We start from the raw sequence: 25,488 nt of genomic DNA on the forward strand, positions 1-25,488 counted from the left end.
TCTAAAATGAAAACTCTAGAACACTGAAGAACTTGAAGATGACCTTTGAAAATTGTCAAAATTACTACCCAAAGTATTATACAAATTCAATGCAATCCTCATCAAAATACCAATGATATTTTTCACAGAACTAGAAAAAATATTCCTAAAATTCATATGGAAGAATAGAAGACCCAGAATAGCCAAAGCACTTCTGAACAAGAAGAGCAAAACTAGAGGCATCACAATACCAAGTCTCGAATTATATTACAGAGCTAGAATAACAAAAACTGCATGGTATTGGCATAAAAACAGACATAGAGACTAATGAAACAGAATAGAAGATGCAGAGACAAACCCACACAGATCCTTGACAAAGGCACCAAAAGGGACAATTTTGAAAATTTATATTCCAATAAATTGGAAAATCTAGAAGAAACAGATACATTTCTAGACACATTGGATCTGCCCAAATTGAACCAAGAGGATATAGAAAACCTAAAGAGGCTCATAATAAGCAATAAAACTGATACAGTAATTGACAATAAGATTGAAACATGTAGGGGAAAAAATAGTCTTTTTAGCAAATAGCGGTGAGGCAACTGGTTATCTGTATCGAGTGGAATGAGACTAGATTTTTTTTCTCTCACCTAGCACAAAATCCAACACAGATACCAAGGAATTTAAAGAGAATCTCTGCAACTCCTAGAAGAAAATGTATCCTCAACACTCCAACATATAGGTACAGACGATGACTTTCTCAGTAGGAAACTTAAAGCTCAGGAAATAATACCCAGAATGTAGAAATGGAAGGGTAGCAAATTAAAAGCCTTCTGCCCAGCAAGGGAAACAACTAAAGATGTAAAGAGAGAACCTAACCTACAGATTAGGAGAAAAATCTTTGCTAGCTACTCTTTTGAATAATAACCAGTATATATTAAGAACTAATAAAACTTGCTACCAAAAACACCCCCCCCCAAATAACCCAGTCAATAAATGGGCAAATAAACACACTTCTCAAAAGCAGAAATAAAAATAGCCAACAAATATATGAAAAAAAGTTTGACATCTTTAACAATTAGGGAAATTGAAATCAAACTACACAGAGATTTTACCTCATTGCAGTTAGAAAGACAGTCTATCAAGAATGGAAAAAAAAAAAAATAGCTGTGCAGGCTGGTGCAGACCTTTAATCCCAGTCACTGGGGAGGCTGAGGCAGGAGGATCATGAATTCAAAACCAGCCTAAGTAAGTTAGTGAGGCTCTTTTATGAGGACACTAATCCTATGAACAGAAGAGCTCTTTCTACCAAGAAACTCTTCCTGATCACATCTTTAAGAGTTGTTCTGTAATCCTCAGCACTGGGATAGGAAAAGCAAAAACAAAAACCTGCTTCTATCCTACCCCAAAGAACCTACCAAAAGAGTTCCCCCGCCTCTTTTTTTCAGTACTGGGAATCAAACACAGAGGTTTTGCCCACATTATGCAAGTGCTTTACCACTGGGTTACATCTCACCCCTTTTTATTTTGTGACAGGGTCTCACTAAAATTGCTTCAGACTTGCTTCAAACTTCCTCCTGCCTCAGCCTCCTGAGTAGCTGGAATGACAGATATTTGCCACTGTGTCAGGTCCCAATGAACTTTTAAGGACTGGTTTTAAGGGGAAAAATGATTAAGTAAATATGACTTCTATTTTTTCATATGAATTTATATTTCAACTTTCAAACCATAAAGTGGGAATTATGAAGGCCAGGAAAGTTCTTGGGACTTGGTAGGAAAACATGATATGATATTGTTGAGACCAGTATCCAGCCTGAAATCAAACACAGATCATTTAGTCAGGTGTGATAATGCACACTTGTAATCCCAGTGACTCAAAATCTAAGGCAAGAGGATCACAAGTTTGAGGCCAGCCCGGGAAATTTAGTCTCACTGTCTCAAAATTAAAACAAACCAAAAAAACAAAACAAAACAAAAAACAAAAAAACAAAAAACCCCCAAAACACAAACAACATATTTTTAAGGGCTGGGGACATAGCTGAATGGTAGAGTAGAATCCCTGGGTTCCACCCCCAGTACTGACTAAAACAAAAATGAAAAAAAAAAAAAAAAAACACAACACACAAGGAACAACTGTTTCATAATCACAGACTAGATATCTGTCTCCAACTGGTAGCTTTTCAAATGGCTACCAGAATGACTAACTGCAAGAGTGCATGACTGGAGCAGATCTATCTCTTCCACCAATAAATCAGTTTAAAGAATGTTCACTCTCAGTGACTTTTGGCATAAGTTTTTTTTTAATATTTATTTTTTAATATAATTGGACACAATAACTTTATTTTATTTTTATGGGTTCTGAGGATCAAACTCAGTGCCTCATGCATGCTAGGCCAGCACTCTACCTCTAACCCACAACCCCAACCCTTGGCATCAGTTTCATAGATGAAGAATACAACATGAATAATATTTTAAAATTGTATAAAATAATTAGATTTGATGTATAAGTTAATGTTTCCATCAACAACTGAGTAAAGTAGAACTTAAAACTTTAGGTATAAAGAGTTAATCAATTTAATATGCAATTTTACCTAAAAATCCATTACTGAATTTAAGTTGAAAGATGGGGAGAGGTGCCTTTAAAATATAATCAGGTTTTATTTCAATGCTTAAGAGATGCATTAATTCAGAAACTAAAACACAGAATGGAAAATAGGGATCTAATTTTTCTTAAATTGTATATAACTGCCTCATTATGTGTCAGCATTTCTCAACCTCAGTACTATTGTGTGCTAGATAATTCTTTGTTGTAGAGGTATGTTTTCCTGTGATGTGATCAGAATGTTTGACACACCCCACCCCTCCACCAAAATTTGAATGCTGAAAGCCAATCCTCAATGCAATAGCACTAAGAGTTTTTTAGCCTTTAGGAAGTAATTGGCTCATGAAAACTCTTTCAAGCTGTCCTCCTGGTGGCCAGTTGGAAAGTGGTTCACTGGGGATATATAGTCTGTGAATATAGAATAGTTTTTTTTTTTTTTATGGGAAACTAAATGATTTGTGTTTGATTCCAATCTGTGATATTGGTCTTGACAGAATCATGTTTTCCTATTAAGTTCCAAGGATTTTTCTGGCCTTCATAATCCCACTTTATGGTTTGAAAGTCAAAACATAAATTTACATGAAAAAACAGAAGTCATATTCACCTGATGATTTTTCTCCCTTTAAATAAAGCCCTTTCAGGAAGGATAGGAACAACTCTTTAAGAGGTGAGCCCATGTAGGTTGGTAAAAGGAGCTTCCCTGAGTCTTGGGTTGTAGCTCAGTGGAAGAGCTTGCCCACCCTCATGTGTGAGGCATTGAGTTCCATCCTCAGTATCACATAAAAATAAAATAAATATTTTTTTTTTTAAAAAGAGCTTCCCTGTTGATCAGAGGCCTAGAATTTGTTTATGAGTCTATTTCTTGACATATATTAGAACCAATACATTTTTTAGCTTCTCTGCATAAAAGAATGTATACTTTCTTAGTTAGCATAAATTTCAACTGAAAAAACCAGAACCTGGTGGTTGCTTTATCCTAACTATCCCATAATACTCTAAGAGATAAGTACACTTATGCTCAGCTTACCTCGATGTTTTGATAAGGAATTGGCTTTTTTTCTGGAGAATTTGTTTTTTTTTCTTTTTCTGAATTAACTTTCAAAAAATTTAAGGAGATCTTTGTACATAAAATTGAAGTCATGATTTTTCTTAGAGTTTTTGTTCATTATTCCTACCTGCTTTTGTTATTCACCATCATGGAACCACACAGGAAAATAATGGCCAAATGACCAATATGACCACTGGCTCACTGAACAGTTTCAGCTCACAAGGATGGTGCAATCTTGGTCCCTCTACAGGGGAACACAGTGAACTTTCAGTGTTAAATATGACACTTACAATTAGAAGGATCTATGGTTTTACCATAGCAATTTTAAGGGATGAGGCAATTTGGGGGGTGTTGAAAAGGCAACAATTAATTAAAACTTTTCAGTGCAGTTTATGCTTCAGTGAATTCTTTATGTTCTGTCATAAGAAACTTCTAGTATCAGGCCTCGGTGTCCTAAAGGGTTAATGTGGCATGTTAAGGGCACAGGATTAGTGGTAAACCCTCTAAATCTCTCCTTCTCTCTCTCTCTTTTTGGAGTCTGGGCTCCAACCCAGTGCCTCGCGCAGGCTAGGCAAGTTCTCTGCCCCTGAAGTACACCCCCAGTCACTCTCCTAAATCTTACTCTAACTTCACAGCCTCTTACATCACCTCCCTGGGATCCAAGCGGCTTTAAACAAAGGAAGACAGTCTGTGAACAGCCAAGGATTTAAGGAATCAGGTTTCAAGTAGTATGAAAAAGTAGAAGGATTGAGATTAGATTAGGCAAGGTGGGAAAGGGATATTGGCAGGTAAAGCGCCGGAAAGTTACAACTTGGGTTATTTTTTAACTGGCGTCCTACAAACGGACTCCGTGTAGGTGTCTCACTCTCTAACTTGTAAATGAACTTGAGGTTCTCTTTAGCAGAGTAGACTCCTGAAGCTGAGAACCTGGCGGCCGTTCAACGACCCCGCCCTCGGGGTCCCAGGGGGCGTCTTCTGGAGAGTCTGATTGTCTGGGGCGAAGGCGCAGGGAAAGCAGGGAATAAGAAGGGAGAGGACCGCAGGCCGCGAAAGCACACATAAAGCAGCCTTGCTCTTCGTGGGTGGAAACTTCCCAGGCCGCGAGCAGAGCGGGAGGGGGCGGCGGGGCGGCGGTTCCCCTAGCCGAGGCAGAGAAGTGCGCGCGCGAGGCTTGGGGCGCACTGCGAGCGCGGCGGCCGCCGCCTCCTCCCCTCCCCGCCTCCGCTAGCGCTGCCTCCTCCCTCCGCCCGGCTCGGCCTCCCTAGCTCCCTCCCCTCGTGGCTGGCTCCGGCGGCAGCGGCGGGCGGGGAGGGCGTGCGCCGGTCGAGAGGTGTCGGCTGCGAGGCAAGGGAAGTTTCAAGTGGAAGGTCGTCCGCCGGCCGGCGCGTCCTCCCGCTCTCCTCCGGCAGCATCATGGCGGAGCCGAGCGGCTCGCCCGTGCACGTCCAGCTTCCCCAGCAGGCGGCCCCGGTGACAGCAACGGCAGCGGCCCCGGCGATCGCGACAGCAGCGCCCGCCCCAACCCCGGCGGCCCCCGCGGCCCCAGCCCCGGCCCCGGCCCCGGCCCCAGCGGCACAGGCCGTGGGCTGGCCCATCTGCAGGGACGCGTATGAGCTGCAGGAGGTTATCGGTCAGTGCGGCGATCGCGGCGGGGTCGGCCCAGGCCGGGCGCTGAGGCCGGGAGGGAGGTGCGGTCGTGGGCGGGAGTGGGTGCGGGATGCTGGGTTCGCCTGCATGCACGCCCGGGAGGCAGAGGGGCCGGCTTCGGGGCCTACTGGCCTTAACATTTTTTAATTTAATTTTATTTATTTGTTCGTTCCCTGAGCGCTGGTGCTGCAGGAGGCGGCGCGGCGGATGTGACTCGCACTGCAGACGAGCCGCATGCTGCAAACTTTTATCTCCCGGATCGCCGGGGCGGCGGAGCTGGGCACCCGGCAACGCGGCCGCATCTCCCTCCCCCGCCGCGCGCGCGGGGGCCGCAGACCGTGGCCGACGGCCACGCGAGCAGACAGCACGGGTGGGGTGGGGTTGCGGGGACGCCGCCCTGGGCTTCCAGCGCCCCTGCGTCGCGCCTGGCGGACCGGGTCCTGGGGGACTCTGCGGGCTCAGCCGCGCCTCTGCCTCGCGTCATGACCCCCTCGCCGAGGGTAATTGGGCCACGTAGAAGCCGCGGAGGCCCAGGTTCTTTCCGAGGCCGGGGAGGATGCTGGCCTCCTTCCTGACAGCCGCCACTCCACGCCCGCCCTGCAGCCCAGCTCTTAGCGGCGCGCGGCGCGCCCGGGTACCCGCCTCCTTCAGTGCCGGGGCGCGCCGCCTGCCGCCCAGCCCGGCTGCCGGGGAGAGCGGGCGCCCTGGCTTACTGCCTGGCACCGGGCGGATGCTTCTCTCTGGTCCAGGGCTGATCTGCTAGAGTGGAACCTGAGGCTGCCTGTGATCTGCACTCTGTCTTTAGGTGCCTTCTATCCGGCTCAAAAATATCACCCTATCTTATATTTTTAAATGCTTGCAAAGTCGAACGGCAAGAAGCCGGCTTTACTTTTCGTTGGGCCAACCAAGCACGTGAAGGACCTTCTCTTAGAACCTTCTCTATTGGATCTTTCAGTTATGTCTTGTCACTTGAAGAAGGCTTCGGGTAAAGTGGGCTCTTAGCTTCTATCCTTATTGACACTGGGTTGGGGTGCTGCTGTCCCATAATCTTGATATTTAAGGATAGTGATACAAAGGAATTCAAATATTTTTTCAGCCTTTTACTTAAAAAGTTTAATTCCTTACCCCCCCCCCCCTTTGGAAAAATCATTGCTAAAAAAATTTCATTAGGTGTTTAAATTAGCCTTTATTTTGCCTGCTACTGTGTGGAGGAAACTCAGTTATGTATTTATTTCATAGATCTATGAAATACACACATATGTATATGTATGCATATATATCTCTATGGCTGTCTGTGTGTGTATGAAAATGGTGGGCAGAACAGTAACCTGGGAATCAAGAAGTCCAGATAACCTATATTGACATCTGTAGACAAAATTCTTTGGGTACCCAGATCTTTTATAACTTGGCTGAAGACTCTTAATGGATTAATCTTCATGTCACTGCTTGAATTGAATAACTTCAGGTGCTTCTCAAAACTTAGAGTTCTTAAATGAAACCCCTTTAACCTGGCCTATATATTAGTCCCTCACCCTCAACCTGTATGCCTCCTTCCATATTCTTCCAGTGATTGTACCAGAATCCTCCGCTGTTCTGACAACACCTCAGGTCTTCATCCTTACCCTCTCTGCAGGCTTTTTCCTCCTCTGAGGGCCTGTCTTTAATTTTTTTTTTCCTGAAGACTGAACCCAAGGAACGCATGCTAAACACTGAGCTACCCACCAAGTCCCAAGTGCCTTTCTTTGTTTGTGAGTCACACTCAGTTTTCAGATCCAGGGTGAATATTTTCTGAGAGGCCTCTGTTGGCTTCTCTCTGGGCAAAGTATGGTGGCTGCTCCCCTGCATTTGTGTTTTTTAAATACCTCATAGCATGTAAACCCATAGTTTTTATTTGCTCAACAAGACGAGAAGGCCTACCAAGTCACAATGGTCCCTGCCCTCAGAGTCTTCGGGGTTATTAGAATGAGAGGAGGGTAGGAAGGCAAAGGATTCCATAGGATCTGATCAGTGAGGGCTGGGAGAGCCCAGAGGGGAGAAGGAGTGCTAGGAGAGAATGAAAACAGACTAATCCTCAGAAGAGGTCATAGTTGAGCTGGGACATGAAGTCTGAGTGAGTTTGTAAGGTGCTTAATTATTTCTATTGCTACTTTCCCTGACCAATTGTGAACTTGAGTCTTATTTATCCCTCTGTCCCTAACATGGAGAGGTTGGTTTAAAGGTTGATTGTTTTCTATAGGATCTGGACCAAAATTTACATATACTCAATTTTTATGTTTATTTTGTTAATTATTAGAGATAAATTGCAAGCTTTGCCTTTTGAAGACAATATTTTGAGTTGTCCACTTTTGTGAGCTAATGGGTGAAATCTTAATGTAAGTAGAATTAATTGCAGGGCCTCTTCCTGATTGTAGTAACAGCACTGTTAATTATGGTTGATCAAATTAACGGGGGAAAAGAAAAGAAATTTACCAGTGGAATTTGAGAACAGAAATACCTGCCTATTCTACTTCTATTTTTGCATATCATATTGTGGGAAATGCTTTTCTACATTTTAAATGTATCTTATGTTTTCCCAACTAAAAGAGATGGCCTGTGTCGAGGTCCTGTAACTGAAAAACCAAATTGCTGGAATGGGTTTTGGAAGGGCTTAATGTTTACAGGGAATTACAAACCCATTTCCATTTAGTCTGTAATACTGGTTGATTGAACTTGTGGTTTAGTGCTTTTGTTTAAACATTACAAGCAAGAAGTTGGTAGCTCAAACACTGAACCAGTTTCTACATGAATGCTAAGTTGACAGCCTTTGCCTTTGCCCACCATAAGGCAGATGTCATATAGTATGACTTCAGCAGTGTGAAAGGTGACCAGCAGGAGGCTAGAATATGCCTGAGCAGAAAGCCAAAGGGAGAGACATTGTGCTTTAACTTTCCAGAGTGGCACAGGAGCACTCAGAACTTCTTCTTCCTTTCCTCCTGGTTAGAGAGAGGTTGGGGTTCCAGGATTTAGGAGAAAGTAGGATTACTAAAACTCCAACAGCAGTTTCCTTTTTCTTTTTTTTTTAACTTATTCCGTTTCAGAAAAATAAAACACAGAATTTTTCAAGTCTAAAAATAAAGTTTACTTTTTGTTGCATTGTTGTTGTGACGTTAAAGAGCAGGGGAGAAATTGTAATGTTTTTAAGAATAATCTAGTTCAGAAGTTTATGTGTGACCTAGAAATGATGTAAAAATCTGTTGGGGTAAGCTTTATACTCAGAGGGGGTTAAAAATGAAATTATTAAATTCCTCTGTCAGCTAATATCCTTGTATTAGTAGATTTCAAATATCCCTGTCTCCGGTACAAGTAACTGTTCTTTGCAGGCTTTCTAGTCAGTCAATTTGTGTCTTTACTTTCATTTATCTTTGTTTTTCACCTCTCACCTCAACCCACCCCCAAATTCCGTCTTAAGAATTGTAAGGGGCACTTGGAGTTATGCCAGTTGAAAAATTAGTTGGTGTTATTAATAGTATCACCTTGAGTCTTTAAATTAATCAAAGGTGAATTATGTAAATGTCGACTTGGGCATCTTCGGGAGAATGGAACAATCTCAATAAAGTTTGAAGATCTCAGTCTTTGCCATATTCGTTTGTGTGTTTGAAGCAGGTTATCCCAGCAGTGCTGTTATCTTTATTTTCCCCTGAGAAACTCGAAACTGACTTCTGATTCAGAATGTTTGATTTTCTTAGTCTGTGTGTGGCCAGATGAGCCTTTCTTCATGTAATTTTTTGCACTTGATTTTTCAGCATTGCTTCACTTTGTCCTGGGTGGTCATTTAGAATGATCTACAAGTAACAATTTGCCATCTTAGTCAACAAATAGAATTGACTGCTAGAATGGTAGCCCAGTTTGATAGAGTTCCTCTTTAGGTGCATTTCTCCTGACTCCTGTAACAAGGCCTGTGGCCAGGTCTTGAAGGAGCAACAGCTTATCCTAAAATGAGATTTGCATACAGCCCAGGGATTCCATGATTTAAGGGTTAGAATTGGTCCTAGAGGCCATTTAAGGACGGTAGTGGTGCCTAGGAAAGCTGGAGCAATGAGTGTGTATTCTGGTCTCACAGACCTTTACACCAGGCTGCCTTGCTGCTTTGATTTTGATTAGTTTAACTTTTTTTTTTTTTTTAAAGTATTTAAAGAGGGCTGCTGAAGACAGGCTTTGATTTTAATGATTTCATTTTAAAAAATGTGTATAAAGAGAAAAATGCTTGTTTTAATTTACTTGCTGATTGTATATATGATTCTATATGTATTTATGTACACATATATGTGTATATTCATTATATATGTAGATATTATACATATTTCAAAATTTTTTACTATTTTTAACCTTTAAAAATATTTTTCTTTCCTGTGGTGTTGGGTATGGAACCTAGGGCCCTGAGAATGCTATGCAAGAATACTACTCCTGTGCTACACCTCACCCTGTTTTATTTTATTTTTTCCTTTGGCAGTACTAGAGATTGAACCCAAGGCCTCACACATGCTAGGCAGGTGCTCTACCATTGAGCTACATCCCCAGGCCCCTATTTTAACCATTTTTTAAGTGTGCAATTCAGTGGCATTTATTACATTCTCAGTAGAAGTGCTCTTTAAATAAATATGCCTTTCAAACTTTAAGTTTGGGCTTCTGGCTCAAAGGCAGAAAATCTTGAGGGTAAAAAAAATACTATGGGAGAGGGACTGAAATTCTTGCTTTGTTGATTCATTTGTGACTGATAATATACATTTCCTCCTGACTCTTGTGGTTTATTGTACACTGCACTTTTGGATGCTGTTTGAAAATAAATTGCAGCAGTGCCAGCTCTGGAGTCGGACGGTCTGGTCTGTTTTATGTCCTGCCATAGCGGTCCCTGGCATTTGTGACCTTGAACGAATTACTTAGATGTGTCTGCACTCAGTTTCTTCACTGGTAATATGAAGGTGATAAAAATAGAGTTGTGAGGATGAAGAGAATGTAAAGCACTTGTAATAGTGCTTGGCACAGGGCACACTCTCAATTAGTCTTAGCCATAACTAGCATAAACTCCATTTGCTAATCAGATTCAAGTTATCAGGACAGAACACAGCCCTGTCTTTGGCAAGACTTTGAAGTGGCTTGAAGAGTTTCTCTGCTTGGCTTCTGCCAGGGAAGGAAGGGGGAGGGAGAGGGAGAGATTGCCTTCATGTCTGGTGGATGCCTTGCAAGGGGAGCCAGAGGCCCAGGTGGGGCTGGCTTCTTGCATCTCTGTAGCCCCACACCACCCACACTACCGCTGCTGTGAGAAGGAAGCCAGAGAGAGACCTGTGGAGCTCCTGGCGATTTGGATAACTCAGGGGTTTGGGTGCCAAATGGCCCTCTGACAAGTGGTGAGAGCATCCTGCAGAAAGGTTGCTGGGGAGGAACAGCCCATTATGGAAGGGCTCTGAGAGCAACCTGCTAAGACGGCACTTTTCTTCCACCTCTGAGTTTGCCCTGAAGGGTGCCATGCTGGCAGGAAATGCTGCTGACTAAAAGAAATATTTACTGTGTGTCCCTGTGAGTGAGAGGAAAGGGGCCTTCACTTTCAGATAAAGTCATCTTCTTTGTGCTCCTCTCCCCTTCCCTCAGCTTACAAATATTCTCAAGACTCTCTCTTTCATTTTTTTTTTTCTTTCTTTCTTTCTTTTTTTTTTTTTTGCAGTGTTGGGGATTGAAGCCCCTCCTGCATGCCAGCGAGTGCTCTACCACTTGCTACACTCCCAGTGTACCACTGGGCTACACTCTCAGTCCTCTTTCTTATCTTAAAAGACAAAGAGAATGGCAAGGAGACCATCACTCTGTTTGCTCCTCCCCCCTCTGACTAGGCCCTTATCTTTTTCCTTCCATTGACAGCTAAGCTGTTAGAAGGAACCTCCCATTCACTCCCAGCCCTCTGCAATCTGGCTTCTTTCTGTCTTCTCTGTGAAAAACCTAAGTTGCTCTCTCTACAAGCATAGCAATCCCTCTGTGGCCAGAGCCATGGGCATAGCGGTGCCTTTCAGTCTTCCCCCCTCAGCAGGACTGGGCACCATCTCTCATTTCTGATGGAATGACAGCCGGGGCTTTGGCGTCATTTCTGGCTCTTGTACTTCCTTCTGCTTCCCCTGCCTGCCACAGCTCCCTGGAATCCATACCTCTAGGTCTGAAACTGAAGGGCTGACTTTGCGTTGGTATTTGGATACCTTTATAATGTCTTTGTTTAAATGCTGCTCAGGAACTCTATACTCACCATTAAACGAGGTCTCTCCACCCTTATCTCAGTCCTAATCCTGCTTCTTCTACGCTCTGCCTCTTCTTGAAAACTCTCAAGTGTGAAATATTATAGTCATCCCGTGCTTTTTCATCTTCACCAGTCTTCCACATCTAGTTGATCAAAGCCTTAATATTTAGCATCCTTGAAATCTTTGGTCTGCCTTTGACTTTCCAGTTGGCCCCCACGGGTTTAGTTCAAGCCTTTGTCAATTCTTATGTGGATTATTATAATTTTCTAATCTTCATTCTTTGTCCCCATTCTTGTTTCCAGCTCCAGTTTGCATTGTTACAAAGTGATATCCCTATGCCAATTTTTTTTTAAAAATATTTATTTTTTAGTTTTCTGCGGACACAACATCTCTGTTTGTATGTGGTTCTGAGGATTGAACCCGGGCCGCACGCATGCCAGGCGAGCGCGCTACCGCTTGAGCCACATCCCCAGCCCAATTTTTTTTAATCATTGCTCACAGGCTTAAATTGCCTTAGTAGCCTTCCCATCATCCTCCAGATTCACTCTCTCCATGGCTTTTAAGGCCTCTTGGAAATTGTCTCCTGTCTCCCTTTTTATCCACATCTTGTCATTTTCATCCTTAGGATGGACCCCGTAGCCAGGGGGATCCTTGTGCAGTTGCTGATATGCTTCATGCTTCTGTATCTTCTGTGGGGCAAGTTTTTCCCTCCACTACCCTTCTTTTATCTGTGTAAGAGTTCTGTTTCTCCTTTTATATTTTACTCTATTGGAGTAAAAGATGAATGTTGAAAAGTATACCTAAAGCAGCCTGTAGTTCCAGTTGTTCAGGTGGGAGGTGAGAGGATCCCTTGAGTTCAGAAATTTAAGATCAGTCTGGGCAACTATAGGGGACCTGATCTTATTTAAAAACAAAATTGGACATACACAATTGTTTATCTTAGTGCATGTTCATGCATTGAATACATTCATATAATTAGGTGTCTGATCTGGGTTCTCTCTCTCTCTCTCTCTCTCTCTTTTGTGATACTGGAAATTGAGGCCAATGTTGGTCTACCTCTGAGCTGCAACCCCAGTCTTTCTTCTTCTTCTTCTTCTTTCTTTCTTTTTTTCTTTTTTCTTTTCTTTTCTTTTTTTTTTTTTTTTTTTGGTACTGGGGATTGAACCAGGGGCATATTACCACTGAGCTACATCCCCAGCCCTTTTATTTTTCTTTTGAGACAAGGTCTCACTAAGTTGCTTAGGCCTTGCTAATTTGTTGAGTCTGGCATTGAATTGGGATTCTCCTGTTTTAGCCTTCTGAGTCACTGGGATTATAGGTGTGCGCCTCCATGCCCAGCCAACGCCAGTGATTTTTTAAATTAATTAATTAATTTTAATTAGGTATACATGACAGCAGAATGCATTTTCATTCATTGTACACAATTTCAGATCAACTTTTCTCTGGCTGTACACAATGTAGAGTCATACCATATGTGCAGTCATACATGTACCTAGGGTAATGATGTCCATCTATTTCCATTCCACCATATTTCCTGCCCCCATTCCCCTTCCTTTCTCCTCCCTCCCCTTTGTCCAATCAAAGTTCCTCCATTTTTCCCATGCTCACCCCCCTATTGTGATTCAGCATCCACTTATCAGAGAGAACATTCGGCCTTTGGTTTTTTGGGATTGGCTTACTTTGCTTAGCATGATATTCTCTAACTCCACCCATTTTCCTGAAAAATGCCATAATTTAATGCTGAGTAATATTCCATTGTGTATATATACCACAGTTTCTTTATCCATTCATCTATTGAAGGACATCTTCCACAGTTTAGTTATTGTGAATTGTGCTGCTATGAACATTGATGTGGCTGTGCCACTGTAGTATGCTGTTTTTAAGTCCTTTGGGTATAGACCAAGGAGTGGGATAGCTGGGTCAAATGGTGATTCCATTCCAAGTTTTTTACAGAATCTCCATTCTGCTTTCCAGATTGGTTGCACCAATTTGCAGTCTCATCAGCAGTGTTTGAGTGTACCTTTTCCCCCACATCCTTGCCAATACTTATTGGTTTTTGTATTCTTGATAACTGCCATTCTGACTGGTGGGAGATGAAATCTTAGAGTAGGTCTGATTTGCATTTCTGTAATTACTAGAGATGTGGAACATTTTTTCATATAATTGTTGATCAACTATATATCTTCTTCTGAGAAGTGTCTGTTCAGCTCGTTAGCAACCCCAGTCATTTTTTGATACCATGTCTGGCTGTGTTGCCGAGGCTGGCTTCAAACTTGGGACCTTCCTGCCCAGCCTCCCAAGTAGCTGGGGTAAGCACCAGCATGCCTGGCTGGGTTCTTTTTTTAAAAACCCTGAATAAATGATTTCCCTGCACAGAAACAATCTCTAGAACCCTCCCTTCGTACTTCTCTGGCCCTGTTGGGTCCTTCCATCCCTAGCAGTCCTCACACTTAGGCCAATTGTTCCCTTTGTGCCCAGCCTGGCACTAGGCTATTAATGCCTCCTTGAGGACAGAATCTCATTTTTATGCTCCATGCCTCACATGACATTTTTTGGTAAATGTTTTCTGGATAAAGGCCTTAGTTCTGGGGACACATATTTCCTTCACTTCTGGTGGAAGAGAAACATTGTCTGATGTCTCAAAAGTTTGCCTTCCTGGATCCTGAGGATTTGATCTTGTCTGTGGTTAATGGTGGCACTTACTCTGTTGAGATTGGGCCAGTCAGCTTAAAGTCCTCTGTAGAAATTAGCTCGTTAATCCTGGAAGATCAAGAGTAAGCACTCTGAGTGCTTCCACCTGTTTGTGTTATGGAGCACAGAGAGGCCTGGCTCTCCAGAGGTCAGGGGACTGAGAGGTGGCCTCTACAGAGTACAGGACCAAGGCCTGCCTGCCAAAGTTCAGGAGTCCTTTTACTTAGTCATTCTAGGGCCAGGCAGGGAAGTCCAGCACTGCCCCTCAAAAGCCCTAGAGCTTTCCTTTCTCGAATCTCTCCAGGATCTCTGTCCTGTTATGAGTTTATATATAACCTTCATTTTTAAGCTCTGTAGGGCCTCTTGCTGTGTAGAAATCAGGATTGTTGGAGAGGATCAGGAGCACAGGTGAAACACAGGAGCAGAACTGCAGACCAAGTGGCTTTCAGAGGTTGTTATAATGGCCAGGGTTGTATTTTTATAAATTATAAGGGACCAAGAGTGATAGGATGGGAGTGGTACATACCAAGACCATAGAACTAGCTTTTATTTTTAAGTTGAAACCATTCTAATGGATGCTGTAACTCCTCTTCAGTGTGTTTTTTGGGAAAGATTATTATTTTTTTCTTATTTAGATAGAATCCTAATGTCCTCATGTGAGGCTTTACATTTCCTTCCAGGACAGTTTTGTTTAAACTATATCAAATCAAGTCCAAGATGATTGAAGTGATTCAGAGGGTCTCTGTGTGTGTGTGTGTGTGTGTTTCAAATGTGCCATTTATTGATTCAGTTTTTTATTCTAGAAAAGGATTCAGTATTAATTAAAAAGGCACTTCAGACTTGGCTTAACAGGAAAGCAGAAGAGAAATGGTAGTGTTTTGGAGAATGGTTTGGCAGTGCTTTATTTCTAGAATTGATTTAGATACACACTTTGGAATCCAATGTGAGTAAATGCTGAAGTATTTTAAGTTTCTTCTTATTTGCCAAACAGTTATTCGAGAATGAATTCTGGCTTGGCTTTAAGAAATGTCTTAAATGTTGAGGAAGTAGATGAATTGACCTTTTAAACTGATTGTATATTTTGATACACAGGAAAACATCATTTTAAGATGGAATGGTTGGAAATCTTGACGTTCATTTTATCTTCAATTTTATTTCAAATTGCTTCTATTAAGTGACGTTTATGCTAAACTATCATATAGTTCTTCCCTTAGGTAAAATTATACATTTTGGCGACATTTATAGGGTTTTAGTTTTCCATTCTTTATTCGCTGTTGGAACTCTGCCAGAAAAAACTAGATGGAAAGTGGAGATGGATGACTTTCTGTAAATGATAGATCTTCATCTGGAGAGTATTTTGGAAACCAGTGAACTGTGACATTTGAGACTTCTCATAATCACTCTATTGATGGTTGAGGTCCTCGAAGAATTCATGATCTTGTTTTGAACTGGAAACATCAGTTGGTATCAGGGTGGTAATAAGGAGCACTCCAGTTGCTTTCTTCCCTGCCCTATTTAGTTTGGTGATCAGAAAAGGATTATGTTTTCTGGGTTGGTACCTTTTTGGGTTGTATTGCTTAGATTTTAATTTAAATCAACCAATCTTCTCTCTTCCTTTCTTTCTCTACCTTCCTTTTCCTCTTTTTTTCGGGCAATGCCTCTTTCCCACGTTGCTTAAGGGGTGACTCAGAAAGCAGAGGAAGAGGAGCATCAGAAGAGGGTTCTAGGGGAAGGAGTGGACGGTCAGTGCTGGCTTTTGTAAGTGAGTTCCCAAGTGAGAGATGGAATAAGCATGAAGGAGGGGATAAGGAAATCCAGTTTTGGAAGAAAGTGAAAAGAAAATCCATTGTACCACCTTTGTTTTATAACGGAAGACTCTCAAGGTCAGAGTTGAAGTACCTTGTCTGTGATCCCAAAGTCCTTAGACTTCCAGGCTCATGATTCCCGCCTAGTTCAGTATTTTCTTCTGTGTACATCACATTGTTTCCCTGTTTGTGGGAAGGAAGGGAACATAGAATTGAAAATTTATTAATTATAAGCTTTGGGTATAGTTCAGTGATGAAGAGTGTGTGCTTAACATTTGCAAGGTCTTGGGTTCAATTCCCAGCACCACCACCCCCAATAATTTATTAACTATCATTTCATTTTATTTTTTATTTTTGGTGCTGGCAATCAACCTCAGGGCCTTGTGTAAGCTAGACAAGCACTCTACTGAAGTACCATTTTAATAGAGTAAATATACATCTGAGTACATATTTACCATATAGTAAAAATCTTACTTCTTTAGAGGTGTTAAAATGATTTTCATATATCTTTGTTCATCCTTGTGATGGTTTAACATGTAAACCAAACTGTATATAAATACTTAATACCTTTCTTTTAACCATCATCCTTTTCCTGCTGTATTACAATAGTCTGAAGTATTTGGTTGTAATTTGTCAGTGACGTGGACATGGGTGCACGGTGTGCACTCGTGTGTGTGTGTGTGTGTGTGTGTGTGTGTGTGTGTGTTGCAAAGTAAGGCTGTGGAACAGGAAGGTGAGGAAAGGTGTTTGAGATAGATAGGCTGCAGGACTATTACTTGAAACAAAGTTTTTGCACAGGGTCAGGTTTTTGCACTTCTGCCAGGCTAGGAGTGGCTAGCAAAGAACTGTCCAGTGTGGAAGTTAAAACACGTTAAAATGTAAATTATGTTTAAAGTGAAATTAAAGAAGTAAGAGAAGGTCCTGAAGTTGTGCTGCTAACATTTGGAGTGCCCAGTAGCCAATTGTGGCTGGCGACTGCCTTGTGGGGTAGTGCAGGTGCAGGCTATCTGTCCATTGTTGCAGAAAGTTTCACGTGACAGAGCTGGGTGGCATTTCTCAGATACCTTCAGAAACTGGCTGGATAATGTTACAATGGCTGTGAGTGGTGCTAGACTGTCTCCTAAACATGCTCAGGCATTGCCACTACTGTAGAAGTACGGGAAGGACATAGGCATCCCAACCCTGATTTGTATAAAAGTCTTTGGTTTCATGTGCTCGGTTGGGAGTCTAATCTTCATATTTCCAGGTGAAGAGTTCTTCTTTTTTTGTGTGTGTGGTAACAGACACCCCTTTTGACTTAGGGAGTTAGTTTTAAGGCATGAGTTTTTATGTTACCCACTGAACTCATTCTGATAGTGTTCTTGTGATTTCTATAAACATAGAGATTCCTCCCAAATAAAATGAAGTATTTTCAGAAGCATCAAAATGTTACATTTCTTTAAAAAAAATTAAAATTCTTGGGGTTGGATGGTAGCAGTCAGAATCATTTTTTTTTTAATGTTACAAAGAAAGAAATGACTGAAAAGTTTTTATTTTTTTATTTTTTATGAAATTGCAAGGAAGGTCTGAATTTCATCCTACTTAGGAAAATAACACCTATGGTAATTTTAATCACTTAAAAGGTGAGTTTTCCGGGTCCAGTAGTGCTCACCTGTAATTCCAGCTACTGGCAGGCTGAAACAGGAAGATTGCAAGTTCTAGGGAGACCCTGTCTCTAAAACAGGGTATGGGGCTGAGATGTAGCTTGGTAGTAGAGGAGTTGCCTAGTATGTGGAATCGGGGCCCTGGGTTTGATCCCCAGCACCACCAGCACCAGCACCAGCACCAGCACCAGCACAACAGCAAAGAAGAGTTTCTTCTCCCTTGAGCTGAAAGATTTTGGTATTTGAGTGATCAAAGGACTAATGGTTTAGTATAAGTTATACATCCATAAATCAAGTAAAATATCCAGTGTGTAAGTCAGTACTTTAATAAAAATTCATACAGAATTACTACTATTTGGATTAGATACTTGCCTTACTGGCAAAAGGAATTAACTACTAAGAGGTGGAAAAAAAAATCTGGATAGGGAGAATAACTGGTTTAATTTTGGACAGTTGAGGAACAGTCTGTACTTTCTCACGTTTAGTGTCCCTTGAGTGACTGGGGCTGTAACAGAGAATGTTTCACTCTGTAATCCTTTAAAATTTTTTTTTTCTTAGAGATGCCCTTTTAAGCTTCTGGAGTCCCAAACCCAGGGCCTGATCTTAAACAAGAGTTGTTGTGGAAACATTTCTAATACGGCAACTTTTCCTGGGTAGTTTGGTGGCTGAAAGGGGGAGCGGAAGCGTTTTTGTATAGCTCTGAATTGTGATCATTAGAATAAACTTAGACGAGTAATATTTTTTTGGCACAAGTCAAGACAGAATAGATTGTTTACCTTTACTAAAATAAATACTCATGGTTGTTTAAAAGTGACAATGCTGAGGTGGGTGTGTAGTTTAGTGGTACAGTGCTTGCCTGCCTAGCATATGTGAGTCCTGGGTTCAGTCCCTAGCACTGAAAAGAAAATGTCATTGTGGCTGTCTTGGCCCAAAACTGATGAGCTTCTCAGTTCCTCTATAGCCATCTTCCTGATGGTTTCCACAGAAGCAGCAGGACTTTCTGAAGGCTCTGATTTCATGTCCCCTTTTCCGGACCCACTAGAAACAGATAACTATGTGTGCTTTAACAAGTCTTCAATGAGAAGGGGGATATTAAAGTTTCAGCTACTGAGTAGGTAAAAGTTACAATCAGGCATAATTTTCTTTTTTTGCTTGTGCATATACATTATGGTATATACATTTTATTTCACTCCTTGTAATAAAAATAATATTACCAGGTATGGAGGCACATGCCTATAATACCAGTTGCTTGGCAGGCTGAAGCAGAAGGATCAGGAATTAGAGGCCAGCCTCAGCAATTTAGTAAGACATTATCTCAAAAAAATGAAAGGGATGGGGATCGAGCTCAGTGGTAGAGGGTCCTTGAGTTCAATCTCCAGTACCTCTACAAAAAAAAAAAAAAAAAAAAGAAATAAAGAAAAAAATATGCTACCTATACCTCTGAGGTTATAAAAAACTCTCCAAGCTTATTTATTTTAAGCTTCCCAAATATTATAGAAGCAATAAAGGATGATCATTGCAGAAAATTTGGGTATAGATGATTAAAAGGTGGGTAAGTTACCAGTAACCTTTTTACCTAAGACTAGATAGGTACTGTTTGAATTTTGGTGTCAGAAGTACAAATTTAAATGAAATGAGACTTTGGGGGAAAAATGTAAATTGGTATTTTGGGAAATTGCTAGTTTTTTTGCATTTTCTTTCACTGTTAATTTGTTCAGAGCAAGAAGGATAAGCAGAAAGATAAGCTTGCTAGTTCTAGATTAATATTTGTTTTTCAAAATAATTTGTTTGTTTGATTCGTGTGTGTGTGTGTGTGTGTGTGTGTGTGTGAGAGAGAGAGAGAGAGAGAGAGAGAGAGAGAGAGAGAGAGAGAGAGTGAGTGTGTTTTTTGGGATTAAACCCAAGCGCCTCATACATGCTCAGCAAGCACTCTATGGCAGAACTACATCCCAACCCAATTCCTTTCTTGAGAATTTGGAACACATATTGAAAAAAGTGTGTAAGTGAATTTTTTCTTATACTTGAATGTTTTCAGAATCACAGAATACATCCAACAAAATCTATATTGTAGTTTAATATTTCTGTAAAATTACCTGTCATACTTTGCCTTTTGTCCCTTGGGTACTGTTGGAACACCTTGTTCTGATATTTGGAACTTTCTCTACTAGAAAGTGGAATGACTTTACGGAAAGTTCTGGAATAGAAGCTGAGTGTAACTTTCTGGGCTGAAAGTATTGCTCAGTGGTAGAATACTTGCCTAGGGTCCTGGCTCCTAGGTCCTGGGTTTGATTCAAACAAAGGGTAGGTAACTTCCTTATTGTTTATGGGTGTGTTTAAACAGAATAATGACTTTCAGATTTCACACTGACCTTTCAATACCAAACCTAGAGCTGGTAGTGTGGTGTCTTTTTATAGAACTAGCTATCTGATTTATGGACATGTGGAAGAAATGAATATTTGGGAATTTAATTTGAAATGAATGTTGGAATTTTTGATCTTTTAAATTTCAGGGATTTTATAGTATTTAGAACAAAAGGATGAAATAGCTATTGGCACGACTAACCTTTATTTTATTAAAAAAGGTTTTTAAATTACAATAGTATAATACTTGAGTATCCAGTAGGTAAAAATAACAACCCTTAGTTTTCATTGCTTAGAGATATCCTCTGTGGCTCATTAGCTGTGTATCTTTTCAGATGCTCTTCTGTGTATACATATATATTTTTTTCCAAAATGTACATTATGCGTGTAATGTGGCAATTATACATATTGTTCTGCAATTTGTACATTTACTTCTAAAATAAAAAATGTTACTCATATATTTTATTTTCATATGTTTTCTGTATATATTTATACTAAAATATACATTTTATATGTATTCACAGATATAATTCTAGGTCTTTTCTCTTGGCCCAACCTTATTTTAAGATAGTCTTGCCAGGCATGGTGGTGCATGCATAATCCCAGCTGCTTAGGGAGCCAAGATGGGAGAATTCCAAGTTTGAGGTCAGCCTGGGCAATTTGGTGCGACCCTGTCTCAAAATAATTTTTTTTTTTTAAAGGCTGAGGATTTAAGACCAGTGGCAAATGCTTGCCTAGCATGTACAAGGTCTTGAGTTCAATCCCCAGCAACATAAAATGATGGATGTATCATTTGATTACAAGGAATAGGGACTTCCTAAAATGAGGAAAGTATTAGGGCATTTGTTATAAAGATAGATGTGGAAGTTACTAATATGGCATTATGTAAAAATGTGGATGTGTAACCGATGTGATTCTGCAATCTGTATTTGGGGTAAAAATGGGAGTTCATAACCCACTTGAATCTAATGTATGAAATATGATATGTCAAGAGCTTTGTAATGTTTTGAACAACCAATAATAAAAAAAGGAAGATGTGGAAATAGAGAGATAGGAATATCATCCACAACCCCAGGTTTTGTAGCATCACAGGAAAAAACTGAGCATCTATCCAGGTCTTTGGAAATTCCAGTAAAATTGACCTTTCACGGACCCTGGAGGTGAACAGGACAAACAGTAGGGATTTTTTTGTAATTTACCCTCTGGATCCTCTAGCCTTAGCACAGTGTCTAGTCAGTGTGCGTTTGCTTTTGCTCACATCTGTTTGCTTCTCTTCTGTTCTCTTCCTTATCCACTGCTTGTGCATCTCTTCTCTGTTATATAGTTTCTGCTGAGTCAGAATTTTGGCTCATTCAATGCCCCTATGGCCCATGTAGCTTCTCACTTTTTTTCTTTTAGCCACAGCCCTGTCTGCTAATTGCTGAATTCTCTTCATTATTTCCCAGTCTTAGTTCCAAAGACTAAGAGTCTGGTCTTTGCCAGAATCCCTTCATGGAACACCCAGCTGCCCTAAACTTAGAAATCCTTCTTGGATAAGGGCATAACATCAGAAGCTCCTGACTGGGAAAGGACCTCAGCTGTGACAGGCACCCTGAGTTAGTCATTTATGTAATAGTGAGGGGGAGGGGAACAGAAGTGACCAAGTGTGTGTATCACCCCAATCAGCAAAACATAGTACTTATCTACTTTTTTTATTTAAAAATGCATATACAGTTTATTCTTTTAAGTCAGTAAACACTTCCCTTGGAAGCACCCTCCCCTTTTCCATGTGGACTATAAATTGGGAAAGCTCACGTCCAGTCTCAATTGTAAACTCTCTTTAATTCTGAAATGCAGATACCTGAATCATGAGGTGCTGTCTTACCTTTTCTGCTGGATTTAAAGTACACAAGATAAAGCTCATTATGTTTATGACATGAGATTCTGAGAAAATGTACCTAAGACTGGCGGCTGCTAAAGGAGCTCATTTCCCTCTGTCAATAGTTTTATCTCAGCAGTATCTTCTCCCTGGATATTGGGAGGAGAATCTGATCCTCCCATGTTTTATGATGTACTTGGCAGTCAGAGTTTCAGGGATGAAAGCCTGTTGGTGTCCCTCAGGAAGAGTTCTCTAAGGTGCTTTGTTCTCCTGAGGGTCACCATCAAGTACCCTTTGTTTGTTTTTTTTTTTCCTGTTCTCCTTTCTGCTTCACTCCAAAGCAGTGGCTAGAGGGTGGAATGTTTCAGTGTCCTTTGAGCCTCTCAGACCTTGACTTTGGTGCCTGTGTCCCTTGAAATCTCAAGGGCAGTTTCCCTGTTACTTCTTTAAATAAGGAACATGCTCATAAAATGCTGTTAGTCTGGTTTCAGATCACTTGAAATGTAATCTGATTTGAGAGGCAGCGTTTCAATTCCTGCTTACCAAGAGGTTGTTTTGATTATCATTTTGTAGGAATTTCTCTTGGGTAAAAGGAAGGTGAAGAACATATTTGGATGAGAGCACCAAATGGTCTGATGACATTTTAGAAAGTTTCTTCTGGTAGTCTTGAATTCTTTGTTTTAATCTGCTTAAAAATGCCTTTTTAGTACATAAGCAAAATTAAACATTATTTCATTAAAGACTGTACAATACTCTTTCTTGTTTAGGAGAAAAATCTTTTAAGTCCTTTTTGGTAAGGACATGTGCAATTTAAAGCCTTCATTTGACGGCCTGGTTCTAGCTGATAGGTATGTTAATCTCTATTTGATTGCTTTGGCTGGGAGTTGAAAAATCACCTAGTGCCTGGCTTAGGGTGTATTTGTAAATGTGCTTCTTTTAGTTCTCATTTTGTGAAAAAGTGAAATGAATTTTCCTACTATTATTTTATTATAGATTTGACTGTTTGATTACTGAATTTATATAAAAAGTTTTAACATTTTCTCCTTTGACTACATCCATCCCTTTCTTCATCGTTTTCTGCTTGATGGATCTGATCAGTGCATAGTGTATATGTGGATTCCTCCTTATAGATTACTGTAGCATGACAGTGCTCTAAGAAAGTGAATTTTTAAAATTGGCTATTCCTGTTTTGGTTTAACTTTCACTATTGTTTTCTTTCTTCTCGCCTTGGAAGTGACCAAGTGTGTGTGAATATGATTTTATGTAGGATATATGACTATACTACTTTTTTGCAATGTGTATACAGGCATACCCCAGTGGAATCACAACTGGCAAAAAATGTATTTGTATGTATGGGTGTATAAAATTGTATGTGCCAAAGGAAAAATTATATGTAATAATAGTTATTTGACTCCTGGGAATTTTATTGTATCACTTGATTTATTGTAATCATTGAGAAAATGCCCGGTGTCTTTTGTCTCCTCAATGACTTCTAAGAGCTATTCAAGCTGACAAGATGATTCTGATACAGAGGCTTACTGGCCCTCCTACTGTTGGCCAAGGGCAAGACCAACTACTTAACACACTTTGTGTCTGATCTTTAGGTCAGTCCTTCCAGGGTTGGTGTAAGTATCCTGATTTTATAAATTGGGAATTAGGACTCTGGCAGTGGTATGTCTGTTGAAGGTCACATGGCTGAGTTTGAACCCTGTGGCGTCTGATTGTAAAGCTCCTGCCTTTTCCAGGGTTCCTGTGCCTCCTCTGCTTTTGCTATCTGTGCTCCCTTTAGGATTCTCAAACTATCAGGACAAAGAGTGAATTTCTACAAGAAAGGTCCCTATTTTTAAGGCATCACTTGGCAGCTAGAACTGAAACTCACAAGTCAGGCAGACCCTGGTTCCAACCCCAGTGGTATCACAACTGGCTTTGTGACTGTGTGTTAGTGAACCTGTTATTTGGCCTCATTGTGTTTCATCATCAAAATTGGGGCTATCATACTGGTTTTGCAGGGTTGTTGTATGAATTGAAGATCATGAAAATGAATGTATAGTAAGTAAAAATGATAATGATAATTATGATAGCAGTTAGCACTGAGGAGCTGTGTGTTTCAGCCTCTCAGCTAAAAGCTTTTCATAGGTAGCTCATTTAATCCTTACAATAATCCAATGAGCTGGTTTATCTACTTGCTACTTTCCTGGTTTTACATAGAAAATCCTCAGAATATGTAGGCCCTTATAGTTTATGTTTCTGACATCAATGTACCCTTACATTGGTATGGTTAATTGAAAATTCGCTGACTAGAGAATTGACTGCTATTCAATAAATATTAGTTAAGCACCTACTATATGATATTTAAGGTTGATAAATGTTCTCCTTCTAAGCTTTATATTTTAGTGGTAACTTTTCATATATTTATTCAGTATTTTAACAGTTTTATTTTGAGGGATTAAAAAAGATTAATTTTATAGTAATTCAAACATTTAAACATTTCACAAATAGAAAAATCAGGGATATAATTATCTACATTCCAAACCAATTTTTTTTTGTGTGTGTGTCCTTAAAATAATTACTGCTTGGAGATTGAAATGGAGAAAATAGGTTAAGTGCATTTATAAAAATGTCAAAATGAATTCATTCCATTATTATGTATATATCTGTAATGCACTAATAAAAACAAAAAAGAATAAAACCTAATGCTACTACATTGGTAGAGAGGGTTCTGAAGATGATGCAAGAAAACAAGGAATCTTTAAAAAATGCTTTCTGCTGTTCCTATCTTGTCCCTTCTTCTAGCATAGAAAGTATCCAAAAATGCAGTTGACAAATAAGTTCCATAATGCAGTAATTGTAATGACTTGTCTTCTGCCTAAATCAATGATTGTTACGTTGAAAGGTTAGAAAAATTATTAGCACTGATGCTAAAATGTTGACCACTCTATAAAGAACACAGAATTCTGGCAGTGGATATAAATTTCAGTATAGAAGAGATATGTTCCCATGCCAAGTGAAAAAAGCCCAGGATTTTGGTCATGTAGTTCCCCAAACTGAAATCAGACTAGTCAAACAGCAGATTTTTAAAAATTTAGAAGGAAAAACAAAACAAAACATTCTACACTCTCAGTCTTCTCTATAAATACACCTGTAATCTTCTGGCAGGTAGTACAGACACCGCGTGGGTTGGAAAACCTCTTCCTTACTTGTTTGTAGAAGTGGAACCATGCTTCTCAAATTGTGAAAAAAGGTGGGAGAGTGGGAATTCTAATCTGAGCAATCATGGGCTGGCAGCGTTTACACTCAAGGACAGTTTGATTATCCTCCACCTATTTTTTTTACTCTTTGCTGAGCTCTGGTGTGTGCCAAGCTTTGCTACATCTTAGTGATACGAAGACTCCTTTTGGGATCTCACCTGAGAAACTTGAAGAGTCTGCAGGAGAAAAACAAGGAAATCATTACATCCCAGTGAGTAATGCTCTGGTGGAGGCATGCAGCTCTGGGAACTAATCACCCATCTCCAAAGTCCTTCTGTCGTTCACTGACAGTGTTTTATGTAGTACTCCATGGTCCTAACGGAAAGGATTGAAAAACCAATTTGCAAAA

General features: G+C 40.5%; 1 protein-coding gene across 1 annotated transcript in view; it reads left to right on the forward strand.

Moving 5' to 3' along the window:
• The first annotated feature begins 4,931 nt into the window (after nucleotides 1-4,931).
• The window catches only part of Stk39 (serine/threonine kinase 39), a 272,264-nt gene continuing 251,707 nt past the window's right edge, over nucleotides 4,932-25,488 (forward strand). Inside the window, exon 1 of the mRNA XM_076865573.2 lies at nucleotides 4,932-5,259. Within this exon, the coding sequence (XP_076721688.2) occupies nucleotides 5,043-5,259 (217 nt within the window). The 5' untranslated portion in view covers nucleotides 4,932-5,042. The remainder of the gene's footprint in view (nucleotides 5,260-25,488) is intronic.

Source organism: Callospermophilus lateralis, chromosome 9 (assembly GCF_048772815.1).
Source record: "Callospermophilus lateralis isolate mCalLat2 chromosome 9, mCalLat2.hap1, whole genome shotgun sequence".
Classification (NCBI taxonomy): Eukaryota; Metazoa; Chordata; class Mammalia; order Rodentia; family Sciuridae; genus Callospermophilus; species Callospermophilus lateralis.